The 19559-nt window shown below is 37.7% G+C and overlaps 1 protein-coding gene and 1 long non-coding RNA gene across 3 annotated transcripts in view; one reads left to right on the forward strand and one right to left on the reverse strand.

Moving 5' to 3' along the window:
• Window positions 1-9876, reverse strand: part of LRIF1 (ligand dependent nuclear receptor interacting factor 1) — a 35188-nt gene extending 25312 nt beyond the window's left edge. For both annotated transcript variants that reach the window (XM_031967261.1, XM_031967260.1), the window contains exon 1: window positions 9791-9876. In XM_031967261.1, coding sequence (XP_031823121.1) covers window positions 9791-9858 — 68 coding nt within the window. In that variant the 5' untranslated portion in view covers window positions 9859-9876. The remainder of the gene's footprint in view (window positions 1-9790) is intronic.
• Window positions 9877-10300: 424 nt separating this feature from the next.
• Window positions 10301-16624, forward strand: LOC116423408. Its single transcript, XR_004234010.1, has 2 exons — window positions 10301-10505; window positions 16408-16624. It is a non-coding gene; the product is annotated as an uncharacterized LOC116423408 (long non-coding RNA).
• Window positions 16625-19559: the final 2935 nt, after the last annotated feature.

The raw sequence follows: 19559 nt of genomic DNA on the forward strand, positions 1-19559 counted from the left end.
AGTTCTCACTTTCACTCCCCAAGTCTAAGCTGTTGTCAAAGATTATTAATTTTACCTGGAATTCAAGCCTTTCTTTCCTCTGACAGTGTCCCATCCTAGTGCCCTCATCATCTCACACCTGCACTATTTCAATATGTTGTCTGCCTCCCTAAAGTGGCTCTCACTCCAATCCACCCTCCACTGAGTCACTAAATTTTACAAAGGCACAGGTCCAATCATATCACTCAATACACTCCAGTGGCTTCATATTGCTTTTAGGAGTAAATACCAAATGCTCTATTTGGCATTTAAAATCTTTCATAATCTATCTTCCTCCTATCTATCTTGTTTGTCTTATACCTTACCCCGACACATATTCTTTGATCCAGTGACATGGTCTCCTGGTTATTCCACAAACAAAAATTTCCATCTTCTGGCTCCAAGAATTTTCTCTGGCAGTCCCCCACACCTAGAACACTCCCTTTCCCTGCTGTGACCGACTTACCAACTAAAATCCTATCCTCTATCAGAAGCTTTCCCCAATTGGAAAAATATTAAATGCTCTTGGATAGGGCGAGCAAATATAATAAAGATGACAATACTACCTAAACTAATCTACTTGTTTAGCGTTATACCAATCAAAAAAACTATTTTAATGACCTAGAAAAAATAACAACAAAGTTCATATGGGAAAAAAAAAGGTCAAGAATTTCAAGGGAATTAATGAAAAAAAAAAAAAAAAAAAACCACAAATGAAGGTGGCTTAGCTGTACCAGTTCTAAAATTATATTATAGAGCAGCAGTTAGCAAAACCATTTGGTATTGGCTAAGGAAGAGATTAGTTGATCAGTGGAATAGGTTAGGTTCAAAGGACAAAACAGTCAATAACTATAGCAATCTAGTGTTTGACAAACCCAGAGACCCTAGTTTTTGGGATAAGAACTTACTGTTTGACAAAAATTGCTGGGAAAATTGGAAACTAGTATGGCAGAAACTAGGCATCAACCCACACTTAACACCGTATATCAAGATAAGGTCAAAATGGGTTCATGACCTAAACATAAAGAATCAGATTATAAATAAATTAGAGGAACACAGGATAGTTTACCTCTCAGACCTGTGGAAGAGGAAGGAATTTATGACCAAAGAAGAACTAGAGATCATTACTGATCACAAAATAGAAAATTTTGATTATATCAAACTGAAAAGTTTTTGTACAAACAAAACTAATGCAGGTAAGATTAGAAGGGAAGCAATAAACTGGGAAAATATTTTTAGTCAAAGGTTCTGATAAAGGATTCATTTCCAAAATATATAGAGAATTGACTCTTAATTATAAGAAATCAAGCCATTCTCCAATTGATAAATGGTCAAAGGATATGAACAGACAATTCTCAGACGAAGAAATTGAAACTATTTCTAGCCATATGAAAAGATGCTCCAAGTCATTATTAATCAGAGAAATGCAAATTAAGATAACTCTAACATACCACTACACACCTATTATAGACTGGCTAGAATGACAGGGAAAGATAATGTGGAATGTTGAAGGGGATGTGGGAAAACAAGGACACTAATACATTGTTGGTGGAATTGTGAATACATCCAACCATTCTGGAGAGCAATTTGGAACTATGCTCAAAAAGTTATCAAACTGTGCATACCCTTTGATCCAGCAGTGTTACTACTGGGCTTATATCCCAAAGAGATCATAAAGAAGAGAAAGGGACCTGTATGTGCATGAATGTTTGTGGCGGCCCTCTTTGTAGTGGCCAGAAACTGGAAACTGAGTGGATGCCCATCAACTGGAGAATGGCTGAATAAATTGTGGTATATGAATATTATGGAATATTATTGTTCGGTAAGAAATGACCAACAGGATGATTTCAGAAAGGCCTGGAGAGACTTACACGAACTGATGCTGAGTGAAACGAGCAGGGCCAGGAGATTACTATATACTTCAACAACAATACTATATGATGATCAATTCTGATGGACCTGGCCATCTTCAGCAATGAGATGAACCAAATCAGTTCCAATGGGGTAGTAATGAACTAAACCAGCTACACCAGCGAAAGAACTCTGGGAGATGACTAAGAACCATTACATAGAACTCCCAATCCTTACATTTTTGCCTGCCTGCATTTTGGATTTCCTTCACACGCTAATTGTACAATATTTCAGAGTTCGATTCTTTTTGTACAGCAAAAGAACGGTTTGGTCATATATACTTATTGTGTATCTAATTTATACTTTAATATATTTAACATCTATTGGTCATCCTGCCATCTAGGGGAGGGGGTGGGTGGAAGGAGAGGAAAAATTGGAACAAAAGGTTTGGCAATTGTCAATGCTGTAAAATTACCCATACATATAACTTGTAAATAAAAAGCTATTTAAAAAAATGAGAAAATGATTTTTTAAAACTCAAATATGGAGTGGTCAAGTTTAACTACACTATTAAATGAAGGTAATAAGGAGATAAAACTCATTTTAATAAACATGTCAATTGTTAATTGTTTTCTCCAGTTTCTTTAAACTATTATTTTACTAAGCAATCTTTGTTCCCACAGATTGTGCAAATTCTTCTGATTAAGAATTCTGAACAGAACCTTAATGTTCGAAATTTTTAGGTATTTATGTCTCTATATGTACTTGACTTTATTCATTCAGCCACATTATTCATTCAACAATAATTTATTAATTATTGTTCTTTGGGCAGCTGAACAACTTTCTGGGCCAAAGACCTTGACCTTTCTAAAAACCTTTGTGGGTTACTTTCACCTTGTGTCTCATTATTGAAATGTATGTGTTGACATCCAAAGCATCAAACAGTCTAATTAGAGTGGTTTCAGTTACATATTTTTAAAAATATAAATGGTCATTTTTTAACTGCAAAAAAAAAAAAAAAAAAAAAAAAAAAAAAGAAGCTTTCCCTTGATTCCACTTTTTTCCCTTGTTATTATTTCCTCTTTATCCAGTACATAATGTGTTTTATATATATTTGCATGTTAATTGCCTCATCATACTCATCATATTATAAGCTCCCCAGGGGTAGGGACTATTTTTTGCCCCTTTTTGTATCCCCAGCACTTAAACATGTTTAGTATATAGTAGGCTCTTAATAAATGTTTATTAATAGTCTCTTAACAAATGTTGTTTGATCAAAAGAAGAGTCAGTACACAGAGTTCCCTTTAAAAAACAAAAAATGCCACGAAAATGTGGAAATATGTTTAGAAGAATTGCACATTTTAACCTATATTGCACTACTTGTTATCTAGTGGAGGCTGTGGCAGGAAGGAGAAAAATTTAGAACATAAGGTTTTGTAAGGGTGAATGTTAACTATTTTTGAAAGTAACAAGCTATTAAAAATACAAAAAATGATTTGAAAGTTGCAAAGGCCCTAATAAGGTGGACAGCATCGATACCTTCTTCATCCCACAGAAAGCACTCCTATAACTAGGCTATTATAGTAATCTCAATGGATTTCTGAGTCTCCAAAACTCTCCCTCAAGCCCACCAAATCATCTAATATACCACTGATAGATGAATCTGTTTTAAACATCATTTTAAAGTTTTTATTTGAACATTTAAGACCCTCTGTAATCTGGTAGTCAACTTCCTTTCCAAACTCATCTCTTTATTATTTTTCTAGAGCAATCATCTGTTCTGGCCAAACTTGTTCCATACACATAGTGTGATCAGTTCTGCTCATCTACAATGCTTCCATTCCCCATCTTACTCTCTACTTACCTTCCTTCAACAGCCCACTTTCAGCTTCTTCTCCTCAAAGAGAGAAGACTGACTGCTCACCCCAGCTTTCAATGATCAATCCCTCCTCAACTCCTACAAAATTTATTGGCTGATCAAAGAATGTGATTCATAGAATATGCTATATTCCAATATTTTATCTCTGTTCTTAATAGAACCAGGTATCAAACTAGACTACAAAGAAGTAATTTGGTACCGCTCAGAAATAGCATATGTTAAGAGAAGCAAAATAGCCTAGTGTTGATAAATTCAAAAAAACCAGCTATTGCAATTTTTTGACAAGAAAAAAATAATGGAAATATTTAAGTGTCTATTTCATTAAGAACTATCCTCAAAACTCTGGGAAATAGATATTATCCCATTTTTCAGGTGAGGAAACTGAGGTTAAATGCCTTGTCCAAGGCCAGAGAGCAAGTAAGTGTTTAAGAACATCAATCAACAGTATAATCAACTTTGAGAGTCTGGATGAATCATGATATGCTACCCACCTCATGATAGAAAAGTGAGAGTCTAAAAGTTTATTTTTCTTGTTCTCTCAAAGTGGGGGGGGGGGGAAGGCAAAGAAAGAAATGAATTTTCTTGAAAATAATTTAAAATATATCTTATCTATCTTTTTATGTTTATATTCTCACTCTCCCATTAGACATTGAGAGCAAGAATTCTATTTTGTCCCATTTTGTATCTCCAGTACTTTCATAAATCAGAAGGTTTATACTGTCTTCTCTCAGCAGTACTCTATACTTTGGGAGCATAGTCAACAATGAAAAGGAAACACCACAAAGACTGACATTAAGGAAAACTGACTTCTAGAAAGAACGATTTCTGTCTGATACTTTCATTGCTTTTCTATTCCCTCCTACTTTCCTAAGCAAGTCTTCTGATGTGCTACTCTCAAAAGGACAGCAACAACACACTGATTACGTCCAAAGTCTTTTCTCTATTATTTTTCCTGGAACTTACTAGACTTTGATGTTAGTAACCACTTCTACCCACTTGAAATTTTCCATGTTTCAAATACACTACAGAATCCTGGTTCTCCTACTTTAGCATACCTTCTATTTCTGCCAATGGTTCTAAATACCCCTAGGTCTTAATTCTTAGACTGATTAATTTACTAAAGGAGGATACCTTACAAATCATCAAGTCCAGTACTAGAAATTTCAAATAAGTAAAGAAGGTCACACAGTTTACTACACAGGCAAGATTAGAACTCAACTTTCCTTTTTCCTAATCCAGTAATCTTTCCTTTATACCAAAAGTGGAATTCTTCTTTATGCAGCATTATTGTAGCCCATAAGATCCCAGAGACCTTATGACAATATTCAGTGTTACAACATTATCTTGTTCAGGTGTAAGGCACTGTGCTGGTTGTTGGAGATGCTAAAGCAAAATAACAGTTTCTACCCCAGAAGAGCTTATAAACAAATAGAAGTAATTTGAAAAGGGAAACAGAACGGGAAAAATCAGGAAAGGCTTCTCAGAGATGATATCTGAGATCAGATTTGAAGGAAACTCTAAGATGTCTAAAAGGCAGAAATGAGGAAGGCATACTGAGGGAAGAACCAAATACAAGAACTCTTAGGTAGGGCAATATTTTAAGTGGCATTTTAAGAACAAGTGAGCCAGATTAGCTAGAATAGGAAGAAAATTATGTAAAATAAGCCTGGAAAGATAAACTAGAATCAAATTACTGTGACCACAGTAGGTAAGTCATTTAACCTCTCTGTGCCTCAACTTCCTTATCTATAACACAAATAAGTTAGACTAGATGACCAGAGTTCCTTCAAGCTCTAAAAGATATATTCATATAAGAGCTTGTTTTATCTTCGAGGTACCATTCCAAACCATCCCAGGGTACATCAGTTTTTATTTTTAATCTCCAAAGACTCTTCTGTCCAATTCAAAGAAAATAATTCTTAAAATTGAAAAGAATGTCACAGGTCACATAATAGCTAGATGTTATTCAGTTTGACTATTTTCCATTTGTTCCACTGTGATCTCTTGTGAGTCCAAAAATAAACCCCTTTAGGGCAGAGATTACACATTGTAATTCTTTTGTAATGGGTCCCCCAGGACCTAATAGTGGAAAGTCACTAAGGTTGGTTCAATTGAATACTGCCACAACAGCAGATCTCCAAGAACCATTAGGATTATATTATTAGTATTATTAATTTGAGGACTCTTATAATGTCCTTACTGGTGACTCTAAAATTTAAATATGTATATATATTATATACATTATATATATAAAATACATATATTAAAAGGTTTTATTCATTTGTCTAAATAAGTGTCTGTCGCTAATATCCATAAAACTCGAAGCCCCATTCAAAACAGAATTTGTTTTGTAACAAATTTGTTATAATTTGTATAGAGGTTAATAATATTATCTACAATTTCTTAACAATTACTTGTTTTAAATAACAATGTTGAAATTCTAAGTTGTAGAGATTTTTGGAGCTCCAAATATATCATGCAATGTATCTTCTAAAAGTCACGATTCTCCTTAATTTTGATAGTTCCTAGTTTCGAGCCAATGTTCACTTTCCTCTCCATCTCAAGTGTTCCCTGCAGAAGTACAAAGTGGTTTTGCCACTCAGCATGTAAACATATACTTACTCAACCAGCTAGAATAAAAAAGGAAATTTGATTTCCAGACAATGGGCTGAGAAAAATCTTGAAAATGAAAATGAAACACAGAATACCAAGATATACAATAAATGGGATCAAATATATATTTCCTCAAATAAATAGAAAAATCTCAAAATCATGGAGGTAGAATGGAGCCTACACAGAACATTTATCCCTATCTTTCCTAATTTTAAATAGGACTCTGAAACCCAAAGAAGAACACTTACAAAACACATTTTAAAATACAAAGACTAAAAAAGACTTAAAATACAAAGACTAATTGATTTCAAAATTAACATCTGTTTGTCTCAGAAGGTGTCTTACACTACCAACAGCCAGAAGCATCAATAGTTGAAATTTACTCAGTATGAATCCCAAGGCTTTCCACTTTTTAATAAAAGTTTTCACTTTAAAAAAAAAAAAAAGCTATACTTAATTTATTTTAAGATGAGCTGGTATTGATTTGTATGGTCATTCAAAGTTCAAATATACTTCAAAACTTTAAATTTAATTTCTCCTAATAATTTTTGAAAATATGCATCAGCTAAGCAAACCTAGCTAACATTGGCAGCAACTCATTTCAGCCTAAATATAATATTAAGAGAATATGGACAGTCTCATTAAGTCCAGATTTATAATACTAGGTCAAATGATTAACCTGTCCTTTAAAAAATTTTTTAACTAGAATGTAAGTAGAAAAATGGGTTTCTAATACATAAAAAGGCTAACAAATATAAATACATAAAGACAGGTAACTTGATAAATTTTATTTGGATATGTAATGTATCTCCCTTTCATATCTTAATTTTTTAAAAATTGAATTAATCAATAAGAATTTGACAAAGTTACTAAAAATAAGTTACTAAAGTCACAAAGTTACTAAAATTAAAAACAAATGGCTCCAAAACGTCAGATCGTGTACTCAAAGGCTGGGCTAGACCTAACATCATAACCTATCATGAAAGTCATCTGGATGAGGAAAAGAAAAACTAATAAATAAGAAACAAAGAATAAAATCCTCAGGACAATGAAAATATTGAGTGGGCAGAGGAGTAAAATGGAAGTCATAAACAGATAAATATATATAAAAAACCTGATTTAATTAGGCAAAATGCTGAATTTCCCTTATAAATCCTAAATATTTGACAAAAAGAAAAGCTTGAAACACTTAAAATAGGTCAACAAATTAAAACCGTTTCTTCTATCACGTCATTAAGCACAGAGCTTAAAACATTTATTATGTAAATACGAGGAAAATGAAAGTAAAGGAACACAGTCTGTTTTTAAAAGAATACTGTCTTGGGCAGATAGAAAAAAGTAATTCTTATTCAACATTTTAAAAAAAATTGTTTTCTCTTTAGTATGCCACTTATTCGGCATTTCTCATTTCCTATTCTCTCATTATGCTTAAAATGTATACATATAAACACATTCATTCATGAAAAATGCATATAAAAAGCACTATGCTAGGCTCTGAAGGGAATACTAAAGTAGATTATAAACCAAAACCTCTTTTCTGCTCTTGCAATCTGAGGTCGCTAGGGGGCGCCAGAGCGCTAGCCCTGGAATCGGGCCTCAAGACACTGGCGAACCTGAACAAGTCACTTCAGTTTGTTCTTTTTATCCTCTCGGTTTTCTCAGTTGCAAAAGAGGGATGATGTTGGGCACATAGTAAATGTATATAAACGCTAATTCTCTTCCTACCCTCTAAGAGCAGAAAATGTAAAATTCTCTGTTGTGCTATCCTTCCTCCCAAGATCACAAATACTTATCCAACTCCTGGCTATCCTCTTAACTATATCCAGATGAGGATGTTCTTCCTTTTACCATTAATTCCTTGACTAGGGAAATAGCCTAATTACAAGAAAATGATCACCAGCATCCTTTTTTCCCTCATTAGTCTATCCCTGAAAGGAACTTTCAAGAGATGCCAATGGTTGGATCTTCCTTTTCAATTTTCTATGAAATAAGAAATCATCTTCTACCATTCCAAGACTCGGGCAGCTTGCCTTTTTTGATCTGAATCACTTGTCTCTGTCACCTTTCTGGAGTGACTGAAGCATCTTCAATAATTTTCTCAGCTGATGGAGCTAGTTAGTATGGTGGACAAAATCCTGGGCCAAGTGTCCACAAGACCCGAGTTCAAATCTAGCCTTAGTCACTTACTAACTGGGTGACTCTGGGTGTTTCATAACCTGTCTGCCTCAGTTTCCTCAACTGTAAAAAAGGATCGTATCCGCCCAGGGTTATTGTAAGGACCAAATAAAATACTGGAAAGCACCTACAGTTTTAATACTTTTCCTTTCTTCCTCTTCCATCATTAATTGCTGTCAGCACCTACATAATTTTTTAGGAATATCCACTAAAAATTCCTTGCTGACAATCAGACTGTTTCTTTAGATCAGGTGACAACTCACCCTACATGCTAAGCAAATTGTATGGTACAATTGGTTAATCAGACCATTTTGGGAGGAAAAAAAATGTTTCTTCATACAAATGCTTTTTAAAAAAAGTACAATGGATTTGGTGTCAGAAAGCAAGAGTAATAGATGGGGTCTAATCCTGGCTTGTTGAAGTATGAAGCTCTAGGAACCGATTTCCACGTCTGCACAACTGAGAGAATAGTGGCCTTCTCTTCTCCACTAGGTCAACCAAAGGGCGCTCCATTAAGTTTAGTGAGCGCTGCTTCAGACATCACCACTTGCTTTCTCTTCTTCCGGGTTCCTTTCTCCAGGCATCCAAAAGCCTACTGCTTGCACCACTCGGCACCACCAGCCCAGGAGCGAACTTCAATGTCAATTTCAGCAGCTGGAGATGCCTGCCTCCTGATTGGCCTAACAACTGACCTGGAGGAGGTGCTCCCCAGTCACACTGACAGCCGCGCGAGCCCTCCCACCGCATTAGCTTCCCTGTGGGGTCTGGCTCTCACTGGGGAAACCTCCAGGTGCCCTTTCGGGCTCGGGACCACGCCTTCATCTTTCTCCTTCTCCCCAGACGCAGCAAATACGCTGCTCATCACGGAAGGCCCGCCCTCGGCGCTCGCTTCCTGCCCCGCGAGGGCCGCGCCGCTTTGAGCCGCAAGCCCTCGCCTGCCGCAGGCTCACAAAGGCTACGATTTTTGCCGCGCTCTCCAAACCGGGCCCGCCCTCCGCGGGGCTCCCACCATTGTGGCTGCCGGATCTTCGAGAACCCTGCGCAGGACACGCGCGCCGCCACGCAGCGCCATCGGCCATGATGGCAGTCCTCTAGAAGCTCTTCTGAGGCGACGGTCCTGCGAGGGCGGGGGGGGGGCGGCGACTCGATGGGGGAGGGGGAGGAACCTCGGCGCGGGGAGGACAGGACGCTCTCGGGAAGGGCCGTGGCCCAGGCCCGGGGACAGGCGGGGAGGCGAGGAGCCGGGTACTTACCATGGCGGGGCGGCGCTGCCTGAAACGTCCTCGGGAGGTTTCAGGACGACCCTCGGCAGGTTGGACATGCTAGGGATAGGGAAGGGGTGAAAGGCGGGGACGCGGTGAGGGGGTGCAGAGACAAAACGGAGCGCGAGCTCCCGAGGTTTCGGCACAGGGGCTGAGATCAAAGGCGGGAGCCGTCGCAGCGCTGGTGGGGGTGCCAGTTTCCGTGTCCTAGAGCGAGGGACCCCCAAGGGCGACCTCGGTCTGTGCCCGGGGGAAGTGGACGTGAGCGTATGAAACCCCGCCCAAGGCCGCACTGAGAAGGATGAAAGCGCCAGGAGGGAGGGGCCGTGGCGTAAGCCCCGGATGTCGGAGTTGGCTGGGGAAGTAGCGGGGTGGAGCTTCCACGCACAGACCGCTCTAGTGTGTGTCACACTGTAGGGGCGGCAGGGGGCGACCAGTTGGTTGTGGCCGGAAGGGAGGAGCTGGGCTTTTGGAGTAGTGGAGAAGGCGGTGACTGGGTGAATCCAGCCTTCTCGACCCCGCCCACCGAAAGAACAAGCAAGAACGAACTTTGGCTAGCTATTTCCGGAATCGTCATATCCGGCTTCAATAGCCACTTGCTGAATTGAGCTCCACCCTTCTGCGTTCGGCCAATTGCCAATCATTTCCGTTCCCTGTCCTTCCGGATCAATCGACAATCACAAAAGAAAATTCTCAGAGAGGGACTGTAAGTTAAAAAACGGTTCCGGGTCTACAAACCGTTTCCGCTCTGGTTTCTACCTCTTTCTTTTGAGTAGTACTTTGACTTACTACTAGGGGGTGATATCCCTAGTTCTGTGATAGGTTTCCACCCCTCAAATTGGCTCATTTTGACCTTTCAGTCTCTCCACCTCACCCACCCACAGACTGGAGTGTTGTTGGAGCTCTGGTAAGCCAGAACACCCACCCAGCCATTTCTTGGGTTTTACTTATTCCCACTTTTATTTTCCACTGGACAGCGCCACCTTCTGCCTTAAAGCAAGCTATCTCTTCAACAGTTTTTAAAGATCCTAAGGAATCAGCTTCAAAGGACATAGGGTCACAAATGAAAACATCGTTTACTTCTCATAAGACAGAGGATACTGTTCTTTTTTAAAACCCTATTCAGTCAATAAGGTTTGATTATGTGCCAAAAGCTATGATAGGCTCTTGGGATAACAAAGTTCAAAGGAAAAGTGAGGGGCAGCTAGATGGCGCAGTGGGTAGAGCACGGGCACTGGAATCTGGAAGACCCGAGTTCATATCCAACTTTTAAGTTGTTAAGACACTTAATGCTTACTACCTGTGTGATCTTGGGCAAGTCACTTAATCCTAAAAATAAAAAAGGAAAAACGAGACTCATAGGCATACATACACATATGTGCTAAATAATAAGAAAATGTCCTTGTCCTGGAATATGTTGGAGGCAAAGCTATACACAAGTATGATTAAACAAATGTAAGAAAGCTCAAAGATAGTTCAACCCATGCTTTATCTAAGAATCTCCAATTAGTAGTCATTCTCTATTTCATCAAAACTTTATTGGTGAAAAATCCACTACTTCCTTCAATAGCCCATTCCTATATTTTAGTTTTTCATATGAATATAAAATCTCTAAATCCATTTCTAGCATCTGACAGTACTCTTAATCCATCAGTAATCACATCTATCTTAACATATCTTCAGTTTCTCTTTCCCCCACATTTTTGTATTCTCCTACAAACATGTCTTCCCAACCTTAAAAAAATATATATTTTCTTTTTAAGCCAATTGTTTCAACTTTCTCTTCACTACCAATCACCTTGATAAAATGTTCACACAAGCTTCTTCCATCACAAAGCCTTTGCCCATTGCAGCCTTCAGATTTATTAACACTTAATTAATCCTCATTGCAAATTTCAGTGATCTGCACAATCCCCAGAGAAGTTTCAATTCTAAATCAATTCTAATTCTTAAAGGATCCTAGATCCAGTAAAGTTTAACCATATATATCCCCACCGTCACAAAAGCAGTGTGTGTGTACCTACCTCTTTTATCGGCATTCAGACTATTATTTTCTCTTTTAAGTTTGCTATTTAGAGGAGAGAAAAGGGAAAAATACCAGATTCAAAGTAGACTTCATTCCAAAGCATCATGATTAAAGCCTCTACTGAAAACTTAAAATAAATACATTAAAAGCCATTTTGGAGAAAACTAATCCCTACCTTGAATACAACTTTAAGGTCACAGAATTAATTTGAATCTGCTCAAAAAAAAAAAAAATTGGCAAGAAAAATGAAAGGTTTAATTCAAGCCACTCAATATAATCTTTTAAAAGACATAAAAGACATATTTGCACCAAAAGTTATTTTGTGACAGAAAAACAAAAACTGGGAACAAAGTGGATTTTTACATATTGGAAAATAGCAGAATAAATAATTGTATATTAATCGAATAGAATTCAGAGAAACATGGGAAAATGTGTATGCATTGCTTAAGTAATAGAGCAAAGCACAACAATATATAGCATGATTACAATAAAGTTGCTTATCTTTGATTTTCAGTGAGAACCAATGACATCATGAGATGATGTCTTGAGTTGGTTTAAGTGAGGCAGAATTTACACAAAGTTGTCAGCCTCATTTTCTCTTCCAGAGTCATCAAAGTCCAATTACAACTAAAGTCAGGCTCCAGATGACATTGGCATCTTTCATCTCTGACTGAGCTCTTAAGCACTGCACAGCATCAGCATTATCTGTCCTCATAACCATTGGTACAAATAAAATTTACACTGCAGCAAAACTAAAAAGTAGCTGAACTCAAATTAACTCTAATGATCTTGATCCTGATGAACAAAAGGGAAAAAAGTCTTTTTCTCAATAGAGAAAAGGGAAGTTAAGTGATGGAATTGTGTATATGTAATTTCACTGTGCCATTTGGTTTTGCTCAACTTTAAGAAAGGTGCAATGGAAATTATGAAATTACTATGGAATAAAAGCAAAAGGCAAAAATTAAGACAAATCAATATCAGTAATTCTGTTTTCAAAGAAATAAGATGCTGAATATAAACTGAATAACAATGCAAAAAAAAATTAAGCTGACTAAAAAAAAGAAAATGTTCCATGTATAACAAAATACTTAACCATTTTTAAAGAACTAGAAAGAAACACATTTAGTACCCAATGATTGAAGAATAGCCAGAAGAATCAAGGTGATTGAGTGTTATAGAATATTGCTGTGAGTGACACAGACATGACAAAAGACATGACAAATTTGAAGAAATGTGGAAAGAATTATATGGGAACTTGCCTAAAAGGAAGAAAATAGAACCAGGTAATGATGTACAATGATTGAATAATAACAGCATTTATATAGTACTTTTTAAGATTTGCAGAGCACTTTACATATATTAACTCATGATCCTGTAACACTCTTGTGATGTGGGTGCTATTATCCCCATTTTAAAGATGAGGAAAGTGAGGCATAAAGAGGTGAAGGGACTTGCTCCTCTTCACATGGCTTATAAGAGTATAAGGCAGGATTTGAATTCAATTATCCAAGATTTCAAGTCCTACTCTTCTTCGATTTTGTCACCTGGCTGCATGCTATGATAATGTCAATGATTAAAAAAAAACAAAACAGTGATATAAAACTGAATGGTGTATAATTGTGATAAGTAAGGTTGGTCCTGCCCTTTACTCTGTTGTCTCTTCATTACAAATGTGGGAGGAGCATAAGTGTATAATATTGGATATATTATCAAATATGGTTGATTTTGCTGAAATTTTTTTTTATTTTCTTGCTCTTTGTTACAAGAGTTTCTGGGAAGGAGAGAAGTTAAATATGATGTAAAAAATAAGGCATTTTTTAAAAGATGAAATTATTTACAATTCTCACAATGTAAATTTACATTATGCAAATTTGACTTTTGTAAAGAATCTTGAAAGCAGTTCACTTCCCCCCCCCAAAAAAAAAAAACTTATATTTACTTTACTGTGAAGTACTATGCTCATTCTGTTTCTGCCCTTCAGCTCCATTCTCCACTGCCTTCTACCCACCCTACAAATAATAAAAACCTGAAAGTGAAATCAGAAAAACAGAGCCATGGAGAGATAAGCTTTATACCACTGCTTCTGTGTAGAAGGATTGTGGACTTGGCCTTAGAACTCTAGCACTGAGATAGAAGAGCTTTGCCCCATTCTTTTGCCTGCATGTCTGTCTTTTTCCTGTAGACCATCCTCTCCTGTTTGTATTCATGTCTAGTCCCCACATGTCTACCTCCATTTGTCCTTACTTTTAGTTCTAGCCAAGCCCCAACATGTTCCTCTTCCATCTCTTACTGCTTTGTTCCTTCACGTATCCTTGAACCATGTGCTGGTCTTCTTCCTCCGTAGGTGTATTCCTGTCCTGCTTCTGTTCCTCCCTCATTTTCCCACACAAGAGAGAAAACTCACATTACGTAAAAATCATTTTACATAGAAGTCTGTGAAATGTCTGCTTATGTAAAGCGAGATACCCTTTTGCCAACATAGGAATAACTCCTAAATCATCCATCTGTCATTATTGTGTGATCAGTCCAGTTTTCCCAGGTATACAAGAGTGAAGTCAGGACAACAGCTCTGAAAACCTTCAGTTTGGTAGACAGCCTAATTACTCTTTTCTCCCATGCTTTCATTCAGAGCCTAGCTCTGGCAATGCACATATCAATCTCATGATCTATGTACACATCCCTAGAAAGTATACTGTCAAGGTAAGTGAACTTATTTATGGGATCCAAAATTTCTCCATTTGCTGTAACCAGTGATTCCACACATGCATGGTGTGGTATAGTGTGGCAGGTGTGGAACCTGTTTTTTCATGGTGTTTATTATGAGGTCAATGATAATACAAACAACAGAGAATAGATCCATACGTTGTTGCATCTTAGCCGCAGAGGTTGTGTTGAGTGCACAGTCATGTGTGAACAAAAGGTCACACACCAATCTACCTCCACTTTAGCCTTGGCTTGTAGCCTTCTCAAGTTAAATAATTTACCATCAGTGTAGTAGCTGGCCTTGGTGCCATTTTTTTGTCTTCATTGAAAGTGTCTTGACAACGTTGCTGAAAACATCATGCCAAAAAACATGGGAGCAAGCACAGTGCTGCTTCACTCCCTTGGTGACTGAGAAAGTATAAGAATATCATCTATCCAGAATCTGTGCAAGCATGCCATAATGAAACTCATGCAATACTAATGAAATTTTGCCATGAGTGTCCACAAGTCCTCACAAATGACAATATCAAAGGCCTTGGTCAAATTGATAAAAATTTTGCATTAGACTTCTGTTCTGTTTCTAGCATTTCTCCTGGAGTCATAGAGCAGCAAGCACTATATTGATCATTCCTTGGCCCTTTCTGAAGCCACTCTGGCTCTCAGGTAGATGACTATCTTCTATGTGAAGGACCAGCCTATTAAGGAGGACTCCAGTAAGAGTCTTGCTGGCAGTAACTAAAAGAGAAATTCCTTTGTGATTGTCACAGGACAATCTATTTTCTTTTCCTTTAGAGAGATAGATAGTGGAGGCATTCTTGAACTTCTAGGAGATAACCTCCTCTTGCTATATAACTTGAAAACATTGTAAGTTTTTGTATGAGCAGTGGAACCCCTGTCTTGTAAGTATCAGTTGAAATGGATTCAACACCAGAAGCTTTGCTATGTGAAAGAAACCTCAAAACCTCTTCAGTTGGAAGTTTAATTAGAATCAAAACTCTCTATGAGCTAGATACTAAACTCAATTACTAAGGAACTATATTGTCCTAGAGGTTGAAGCTATGGGCTGCCAATATTTTGATTGGATCATAAATGTGTATTTTGTGAACCTCAAAGTAGGAGGAATTGAATGATATAAGGGGTGGGAAAATTTGGAAGTAGCAGGGAGAGAGTAAGGAATTTTCTAACTCCTCCACTGTGACTACCACGCTAGAACCCCAGACACCCCAGAATCAGCCGGAGTCGGGATAAGCAAAAGTCCTTAATCTTTATTCTTGGTCTTTAGGGGTAGAAGTGAAGGGGATGGAAGAGAATCTTTGTAACCTCCTCCTTCCTCCTCCACCACAAAAAGTGACTCTGGCTCATCTTACTCCACCCCCTACCTAGTCCCTCCTACAGTCCTCTGTATACAACAATCATTGAGCCAGCACAGGATAGTGGGAAGGACCATTTTCCAAGCATATACCCATAGAGTATTGTCCAATAAGTAATTAGCCCTAAGTGCTTGAACGGACCTCAATGCAACGACTCAAGAGTTTCAGCCCTCTACATTCCACTTAGAACAATGAATTGGGGGCATCCATGAAAGGGCAACAAGATCTGGAAAACACGGCCATGGAGGACCTAGGACTCAATGGGAGTCAGAAGTTGGAAGGAATGAAAAATAAACAGATTTAAGATGAAAACAAAGTTTGTTGATTATGGAGGAGGCATTCCAGAAGAGGAAAGGTGGGACATTGGGAAAAGATGGGTTCAAGGAAAAGGGAATAAGGAATTGGGCAGTAGTAGATGGAGAATAGGGTTTGAATGATCTAGTGGAAGTTCAGAATGAGTAAGATGGGAAAATATAACAGTAGGGTTTTTGTTTTTTGTTTTTTTAAAGAATCTACTTGAAACAGGAAGGAGGAAGAGGGAAAAGGAAGAGATACTAGCAAAATCACCTGACTAATGTTACATAAAGAGAAGAGAATATGGAGCTCTTTGTGAATGACCTCAATTTTTTTCTAATGTAATGGACCAACACACTTACCAAATGAATCTGAAGAACAATCAGGAGATGTGAGTGGCTAAAATAAAAGGATGCCTTTCTCTTCACCATAGCAACAGGGAACTAGAATGTTTTTTTCTGTTCCAAGGAAGGTCAGAGATTGTGAGGTGAGATAAGGTGTGTCCTTGCCCTTTTGCCTCCTCCTCTTCCCTCCAGAGGGGAAAAAAGAAAAATTTATGGGGAATGGTACTTTCTTCTATTATGCAGGTTGGATTTCTATCTCCTGTTACTCCCTTATCTAACCTACAGTCTTTAAAGGGAAAAGGAATATTGAAACAGGTTCTTCTACCTGATTGTGCTTCCCACCTTATACTGTCTTTGCCTCCAGTCTATATCTCCTTTGGGAAGAGAAGTGATGCCTTCCATTCAGTAAGATCCTTCTCATATCTAGTTACACCCTACAGAGAACAATCTAAATCCCTACTGGTCTTCATTCAAATCCAGTTCTCTGCCCCTACCAACCAATTTCTTTTTCACATTCCCCTCAACCTACTCCCCCAAAGTTTTGGTCAAACATCACCCACCCCTTCCACTGTGCCCTCTGTAAAGCTTGTTCCATGGCATTCCTTCATTCTAAATCTTTTCCTCTCCTTCAATCTGTTTGCTGTTTCTCCTTGATGAACACAAACTCTCTAAACATCCTTTACAGTATTGTCCTTACCTTCACTCATTCTCTTTAGCTCAGTGGTCAACATAAGGGACTTGGAATATTCCTTGTTCCCATTATTAGGGTCTTCCTCCATCACTCGGTAATCTCTCCTCCTTTGAGCTACCATCAACATTCTAGCAGTTGTTCTCTGTATACCCCCAAGTCAAAACCTTCCTCAGTTAATATGTGGCTGATAATTTTTGTCTTCTCCCCAAATCCTACTCTCATATTAGGGCACTTCAGTATATTAGTAAATAGAGCACTGGTCTGAATTCAAGAAGACCTAAGTTCAAATCTGGTCTCATACTTACTAGATGTGTGATTCTAGGTAAGTCAATTAACTGCTATTTGCCTCTGTTTCCTCATTTATAAAATAGAGAAAGTAGCACCTACCTCCCAAGGTTGTTGCAAGGATCAAATGTGTTCATTTTAAAGGGCTTAGCACAGTGCTTGGCACATAGCAAATACTATGTAAAGGTAATTACTATTATTACTTTGTTATTATTCTCTATCTTGCACTAGATACTCCTCTTTTCCCCATCTTAATCTCTTGATGAATTAATTCAATTCTGTGCTGTCCTCTTTTGAGTCCCTACCCCCCATAACGTTGTGCTAATTGTGTTGTACTAAGTCTCAGCCTTGGATCAATCCCATCATTCACCACTCATTTCTTGCTGTCCCCAAATATGTCCACATCTTCTCCATCCTGAATAAACCCTAACTTGTTCTTTTTATTTCCACAAACTATCATATCATTTGCCTATTTTTGCTAACTTATTTAAAAAGACTATGTACTATAGGTGCCTTTAATTTTTGTTTTCTCTTTCCAACCTCTTACAATCTGGTTTCTGACATCATTCCACTGAAATTACTCTCTTCAAACTCAGCCATGATCTTTTAATTGCCAGATCTAATGGAAATTTCTCAATCTTCATTCTCCTTGACTTACCTTTGACATTACTGATCACCCTTCCCTCCTTGATAATCTTTTCTCTCTAGGTTTTAGGAACACTATTCTAGTTCTCTACCTATTGCCTCACCTGTCTTCTTTAGATTCCCAAGTGAAACAACATCTTTAGGAAGCCTTTCCCAACCCCAGTTAACTTAATTGTAGTATTCCCCCTCCTTTATTATTTCCTATTTATCCTAATATGTTTTGTATAGATTTGTTTGTCGACTCCCTCAATAGATTGAGAGTCCTTTGAGGGCAAAAACTGTCTTTTGCTTCTTTTTGTATCCCTAGTACTTAGAAGTGCCTGGTACATAGCAGATGCTTAATGTATGTTTATTGACTGCCTAGAAATCAGGCAATAAATGCCAGACATTTTAGTAAGTTATCTTTATTTCCTCTTCCTACCCCATTGGAGGCTAGGGACCAAGCAAAACTTTCATGGAGAACAAGCAGGAGATAGTAATGTTTTATTCTCTCTTCTTCCTTCCTGATGTACATACTTCTATACTCTGCCCATCCCCACTGGAGACTGGAGAACAAGTAAGTGACTCCTGAAGAACATACAGGATATAGCAAATGATGTCACAAAAGAATAAGATACCTGTCTCTATTTCTGATTGAACTTCTTCACCATGTCCCAGAAACCTTTTCATCTAGGACTCTCACTTCATCTCTAGAACTCACCTCAGAAGGACCTTTTACTTCTGAGGACTTCCTCTGATTGCATGGCTCCTCACAGAACCTCCTTTTAAAATGTTCTAAGTCTTACATCTTTTTCCCAGGCAGTACTCTTCTGTATTTTTCCATTATGCCCCTTCACCAAGTAACTGTTTTTCTTTTCCCTACTACTTTCTTTCTCTTTATTTACTCTCCATCCTAATCAAACTGAGCTACCTGGTATTTACTGAATGAAGTTGGCATTTCATATTTCTGATTCTCAGCAATGCCCTTATTTGCTCTCACCTTGACTTCTTAAGAGTCCCTTTTTTCTTTTAAAATGCATCTCATACCACTTTGTACCACTTTCTTGGGGAATTCTTTTCCTTAATTGTTAAAAATCTCAAATTGGAATTATACTGATCTGTAATTTCTTGAATTCGAGGATCTTTTGTTTTCTCTTTACATTTCCAACACCTAAAATGTTGTCTTGATCATATGATTGATTGAATTAAATAAAAATGAAAAGACATTGCATGTAATCACAACGGTTCCAATGTGACCTCTTTTGAGCTTGCTTTTTTTTTGAGTAACAAATGTACAATTAATAAAGATAAAAATAATAACTTTACTGCAATTTCTTACCAGAGATTATCCAGGATAAAACTATTGCCACATTAAGGAGATAGAAAAACCCCTGAACAACCACACATGGAAGATATCTCATCT

This window comes from Sarcophilus harrisii, chromosome 4 (assembly GCF_902635505.1).
Source record: "Sarcophilus harrisii chromosome 4, mSarHar1.11, whole genome shotgun sequence".
Classification (NCBI taxonomy): domain Eukaryota; kingdom Metazoa; phylum Chordata; class Mammalia; order Dasyuromorphia; family Dasyuridae; genus Sarcophilus; species Sarcophilus harrisii.